The sequence below is a fragment of the Triticum aestivum genome, chromosome 4B (assembly GCF_018294505.1).
Source record: "Triticum aestivum cultivar Chinese Spring chromosome 4B, IWGSC CS RefSeq v2.1, whole genome shotgun sequence".
Classification (NCBI taxonomy): Eukaryota; Viridiplantae; Streptophyta; class Magnoliopsida; order Poales; family Poaceae; genus Triticum; species Triticum aestivum.
Window position 1 is genome coordinate 649,300,254 of NC_057804.1, and position 6,336 is coordinate 649,306,589.

At 47.9% G+C, this 6,336-nt stretch overlaps 1 protein-coding gene across 1 annotated transcript; it reads right to left on the reverse strand.

Annotated features, from left to right (window-relative positions):
* Positions 1-808: 808 nt before the first annotated feature.
* LOC123089612 (L-gulonolactone oxidase 2) lies at positions 809-3,045 on the reverse strand. Its single transcript, XM_044511243.1, has 2 exons — positions 2,335-3,045; positions 809-2,035 (listed from the first exon to the last, which is right to left on the reverse strand). The coding sequence occupies exons 1-2, from the start codon at positions 3,001-3,003 to the stop codon at positions 965-967; spliced, it is 1,740 nt and encodes a 579-aa protein (XP_044367178.1). The 5' UTR covers positions 3,004-3,045; the 3' UTR covers positions 809-964.
* Between the last annotated feature and the right edge of the window lie 3,291 nt (positions 3,046-6,336).

The window sequence follows — 6,336 nt, forward strand, 5'->3', positions numbered from 1 at the left end:
TTTAGTTTTCTTTTCTTATACAGTTTTCATAAGTTTTTCTTTTGGTTCTTAATTTTGTTTTACTTTTCATTTTTGATTTTCCTTTTTTAAATAGATGTTGATGTTTTACATCTTCTGCATTTTTCCTATAGACGTTGAACATTACTTTGATGCACGTTGTACATTTTTCATATACATGGTGTGAACATTTTTTCAGATATATGTCTGGACATTTTTTTTCTAATACTTATTAAACATTTTCTGAGTACATACTGAGCATTTTTAATACATGGGAGACGGATACAGCTTGAACATTTATGTTGAACGTTTTTTTAATACACGTTTTACATTTTTCATATACACGCTGAATATTTTCTGATACACATTGAACTTTTCTATATATATGGTGAATAATTTTTCAGGTACACGCTGAACATTTTTTGATACACATTGAACTTTTTTTAAATATATGACGATTGTTTTTCATATACATGTTGTATATTTTTTAAATACATGTTAAACATTTTTTTAATGGTATGGACATTTATTAAAAGTTGTGAGAACAAATAGTTACATTGGATGAACATGTTTTTAAATGCGTGAATATTTCTTAGATATGCACCCCTTTCCATATTAATGGATTACACATAAAAGTTGATTGGCCGAGGTAAATCTGCGTGCAAAAAAACCAGATCAGCATGTAACATAGTAAATATTTTTATAGTTTTTTTTTCACAGCCATTCTAATTGACTTGGGAGCCGAATTACATTGTTGAGGGACACCAGAAAAGAGTTACAACAAAACATAAACAGAAATGAAAAAGACTACTGTATCAAACCAACCAACAACCATCCAGGTTAGGGCACTTTTTATTATTATTGTCGCCACAGGCCACACACGGACCTAACAAGCAAAAGCATCATGTTCACAAAAGTATCCAAGGACACACAGTAGAAATAATTTCAAGGCAACCACCTAAACACATCAATTGGGTTGGAACGAGCAGACCCTCGCCTCCCTGTACACCTTCCCAGGGCGGCAGTAGTAGCCCTGCTCCGGTGCACAATGCGAGTCTTCTGAGCAGACGCAAAGGCCCTCAATGGCGCAACCCTTCTCGACGATGATCGGGCTCCCATTAATGCCGAGCACCTGGTCACTCCATTCACTGGAGAAGATCCCATCAGGGTCATACCTGCCCTTTACCTCTAGGAACTTGCCAGCCTCGGGGTACTTGGAAATGGCGCCTTCAAAGGCAAAGTTGCGGTTCTTGCCCCAGTGAGGGATGGCGCCATACTTGTGTAGCGCCATCTGTTGGAGTTCGTCGAGCACGTCAGAGTGTGGGTTGGGCTCACCCTTGGTGTAGCTCCGGTAGTAGGTTATATCAAAGTCGACCGAGTCCTCCGGCTTGCCGAGGTAGGCAGAGGATGCCTTGATATAGCGGAGGAGAATACCCAAACTGGCGTCGATTCCGCAGAAGGCCTTCGGGTTGCTATTACGGAGCTGCTTCATGTCGGCGATGAATGCTGGCACCCTAGAGAGCGCGATGCTGTAGGCATTGTTGTAGAAGAAGATTCCCCGGATGCGGGGATCCCACGGACACGTAGTGAGGAGTGCGTCTTCTGGGTTTTCGAGACACGAACCGGATGCTTGGATGCGGTGCTGGAATCCTACCACCGGATACCCCATGAACAAGCTGTCGTTGTTTGTAAAGCCGTATGCTGGCTTCTCAAACAACGATACAGACATGGGTACCTCCTTGCACCGAGCGACGGTGTTGTTCTTCTTCTCAAGAAGCTCGTGCATGACTCTGCCGCTGATGAGGTCGGCCGTCGGACTGGATCGCAAGGCCAGGTAGTCATTGAGGTCGTTACCCACTGACGTGATGGCCACGCGATTGTCCTTGCGGTAAATAACATTGCGCTGCTGTGGCAGCCACGCCATATCGCCAAATTCATGGAGGCCACCCCACACGACGGCCTGCTCTGCCATGTCAGAGTCATTGCGTGTCACGAACGTCACCGACCGCTTGAACATCGGCTCCAAGGCCAGTGTAACCTGCACATATCAATAAAAAAAGATTGGCTTTTTTTGAGAGAAACAATTAATTAATTAACTTGTGCACAATGAGAGTAAAAATTCCGTTTGGTTTTAATAAATCTTAAACAAAACATTTGTTCTTATAGTACACATTTTGCAGTAGGTATACACATACACATACCGTACCACATGGCATGGCATATGTGGGCATCCTAATAAAATGAACAGTAGTTCTTAAAAAAATGAACAGTACATATATATGCATGCATGGATCCGAAGCAAACGCAAAGGGCAAAGGGATTTCTTGAGCCACGTACCTGGGAAACGACGCCCAGGACGCCGAGGGAGACCTTGGCCGCGTCGAGGTCAGGATGGTCGGCGCAGAGCTGCCGTACCACCGCGAACCCTTGGCTCCTCGGTGCCGGCGTGACGATCCTCATCCCGACCACGTACTCGTGCACGGCGCCGCCCTTACCCTTGAGCGAACTGCCGTGCGCGCCCGTGGCCAGCAGGCCTCCGATGGTGAGCCCTGACCAGTACGGCGAGTGCGGCAGCGCCAACCCTGCCTCGGCGGCCACCTCGATCAGGTCGCGGAGCACCATGCCGCTTTCTACCGTCATCAACCCCTTGGCGACGTCGACGCTTACCACCCGGTTGAGCCGCTCCGTGCTTATGATGGTGCCGTCGCGGCCGCCGGGGCAGGCCAGCTTGGGGAAGCTGTGGGAGAGCTTGGTGGCCACCTTCACCTTGCGCTTGGCCGCCACAGCGACCGCCACGGCCGCGACTAGCTCCTTCTCGGTGCGCGGGAAGGTGGCGTTGGCGGCGTGGCAGACGGTGCGGTCCGGGAAGGAGCCGTACGCGTTGGAGACAGTGCAATCGGACGTGCCGTGGGCACAGACCACCGGCTCCGGCGGAGGGCTCGAGCCAGCGAGGCCGACCAGCAGGAGCACCAGGAGGAGAACCGTAAGCACCCGGCCACCCTCCATTGCTCAGCTCTTGCAACTACGAATAATGTCTTGAGATAATCAAGGCCCTGAATGCTAGCTACTACTTATATAGCTAGCTCACGGCACGGTATGCAGCACATTCCTCCCTTGTTAAATCGTCCCGTAGCGGAACACGTAGCAATCTGTGCAAAGTCAATGGATTGATCACAAACGGAGCATATGATTAGATGGATGAAGATTATCCATCTCCGGTGGGTCACTAGTACGGAACAGGCAAGCAGTGGCGGGCGCAAACAACCTACCAGTCGGCGCGTGTTTTCGGAGCAAACGGCCCAAATGTTTTTACCGAATGTTGATGGCTTTATGCTTGGCCTTGTATTGCATGAATGCATGCATGTGATGTTAGTTGTGTGCATACGCTATGCAGAGCTCGCGTGTAAATTCGTCACAAGCGCACCATCTTGATGCAGCTGCCACATAATACTCCCTACGTCTGAAAATACTTGTCATCAAAATGAATAAAAGATGATGTATCTAGATGTATTCTAGTTTTAGATACATCCATTTTTATCTATTGTGATGACAAGTATTTTCGGACGGAGGGAGTACATTTTAGGGGATATTATTCATAATTCAAAACATTTTAGGCAAGGAGTGAAAATACGTGTGCATTATTGCCCTCCTTCCAGAGGTCAAAGCTAGGATCAATCCATATCAGCAAGATATGACTAGTTTTTTTGTTTGGCTGGAAAAGATATGACTAGTTTTTGGTACTACTAACTAAGCCTAAAACGCCGTCTTATCTTTTGAGACGGAGGAGAAGATTGTACCAGTGTAGACTACGTACACTCATTCCCTGGAAGAATCATATCCTACCACTGATCAACGAGCGAACCGCGAAGATAGTGCAGATGGGACGTCATACTCGTGAAGACTGTGAGATTTTGAATGCAAAAGCAAGCCACGCACGGGCGAGTATAATAGCAGTGGCCAAGACATTATTAATTCTCCCCTTGATTATATATACACCTTTAGGCCAATTATCCTTTAGGGAATCAGGGGCAAGATGTGCCACATATGGGCGTGACAGCCCACAAGTCAACTCGCATGTTGCTAACAACTCATCTAGCTTGGGTTGTGGTCCCCAATCGTCGATTCACTCTTCAACTACTTTTGATTGAAACCTTTCAACTGAAGACGTAGAACTTGCTACTAAGGGCTCACACAATGCGGATGATATTAGAGGATTCCTACAGGATTTCCACCCACAGAAATTTCTCCTATGCTATCATTCCTTTTAAAGGAATCGAGGTACTATATTCATTATGGTTGTGTCTGTATACTAGTGCAAATTCGATTATTAAGCCTCCCAAACGTACAACATGTCTACATAATATGATCTCAATCTATGTCATAAGAGCATCTACAGCCGGACTCAGCAAATCTGGCCCATCAAACGCCCGTAGACGCCGGACATTGACCGGTCACGCCTCAAATTAGTCACTTTGCATGCATCTCATACTTCTCCCGCTCGACCTCATTCATGTAGGCGAACATCTCCGCCTCCACCGCGGCCTCTTGCGCCTTCATCTCCTGCCCGCGACGACGTCTTGCCTCCACAGCCGACTCCGACCGGAGGGAATCGAGGATGGCCTGCTGCTCCGCCTGCAGATCCCCGTCGCCAGCGTCCCCCACATCCTCCTTCTCCGTCTCATCCCCCCCCCCTCCTCCTCCTCCGGATCCACTTCATCCAGAGGTAGCCCCGCGACAATCCTGGCTTCGCGCACAGCGCAGATCTGCTCAAGGAGCTCGAGCTGGCGCTCCGGCGTCAGAAAGGGTTCGCTCCTCACCCGGCGGCGTGAGGGGCATGGCTACTAAGCGGACGGGTGGAGTGGAAGTGGTGGCGGCGGACAAGAGGAGGAAAATATGGATGGATGGTAGGGTTTCGGTGCCGCCGGTCGACTTAAATAGCCGGGCAATGCACTACGCGGCCCGTCGGAGCTGCGCCACGCGGCGCCACCGGTCCGACGGAGGAGGCGAGCTTCGAACCACCAGGTTTGAGGGCTTTTCCGGCTGGGACCCCTTCGTCAGTCTGACCACTACTAGGAAAAGGCCTGCTAGTGGCGCACCAGTTTTGCCTACTAATGGCGCACTACTGGTGCGCCACTAGTATTATATACTAATGGCGCACCACGCCGTGCGCCATTAGTATGCCTCCCAGGGGGCCATATTTACCCATGTGCTTTGGCATACTAAAGACGCACAGTGGGGTGATGCGCCATTAGTATCCTTTGGCATACTAATGGCGCACTGTGGGATGATGCGCCATTAGTATCCTTTGGCATACTAATGGCGCACTTTGTGGTGATACGCCATTAGTATGAATATTAGGTTTTTTTTACTTTTCTGATTTTTGCATAGGTTACAAAAGGTATTCTTGGATAGAATATAGACATCAGCACACAGCAACAACATATTCATTGAATACAATAGAAGATTAGTCTCCGAATACAATTCATCATATTAGTCTCCGAATTCAAAAGACCGAACAAAGATAGAACATTACAAGTCTCGAGACCGCGAGTAGCGAGTTTGTCTTCACATTACAAGTCAATATCGATCATCTAAACTACCATCACATAGAAGAGAGCTGCGGTCATCACGATGAGCATCATCGCGATGAAACTGATCTTCATCCGGTTCCTTCAACGCTCCCTCCTCTCTCCCGCTAGATATCGGGCGTATCTAGATTCCGCTTCCGCCCTAGTGGTGTACCCTTTGTAACTGTTACCGCTGAAACGGTGAACCTTTCTCCGACACTCCTCCCAGTCGTCGTAGACTCCGGAAACCTTACTCTTGTACACGACATACGACGGCATCTCTATGCACAAGCCAAACAACAGACGATACATAAGCAATATATAAGTATGCAACAAAAGGATTGGAAGAGAAAAGCAAGACATTAATAGCATGATTCATGGTCCTACTAATAAATAGCATCGATTACATCTAAGTTGAACGACTGTCCAAAGCAAAGAGACATACAAGTTCATTAAAGTTTAATTACAACATGAGCTAATCGATGTTTCAGAACTACAAATAGCATCACTACTTTCGACTCGACTCATGGGACCGGAGCGTGGATGAAGCCGCCGTCTTTCGTGATGGTCATGAAGTCGCGGGCGTTGTCAGCCTGCATTTGTAGTGTTGTGTCTATCTCACTGTTGGACGGTTGATCTCTGAGGTAGAACTGCCCCGAGGTACGAAGGACATCTTGATGGATGATTTCTGCAAACTCCGACTGGATGCGAAAGAATTCTTGTCGGAGGTCCGCGTCCTGGATTGCCGCCAAGCCTGCGGCCCAATCTTTGA

Coding starts and splice junctions, on each gene's coding strand:
- LOC123089612 (XM_044511243.1), bottom strand. CDS start 3,003: ATGGAGGGTGGCCGGGTGCTTACGGTTCTCCTCCTGGTGCTCCTGCTG. Junction 2,036..2,334: donor TCCTGGGCGTCGTTTCCCAG/GTACGTGGCTCA, acceptor TGATATGTGCAG/GTTACACTGGCCTTGGAGCC.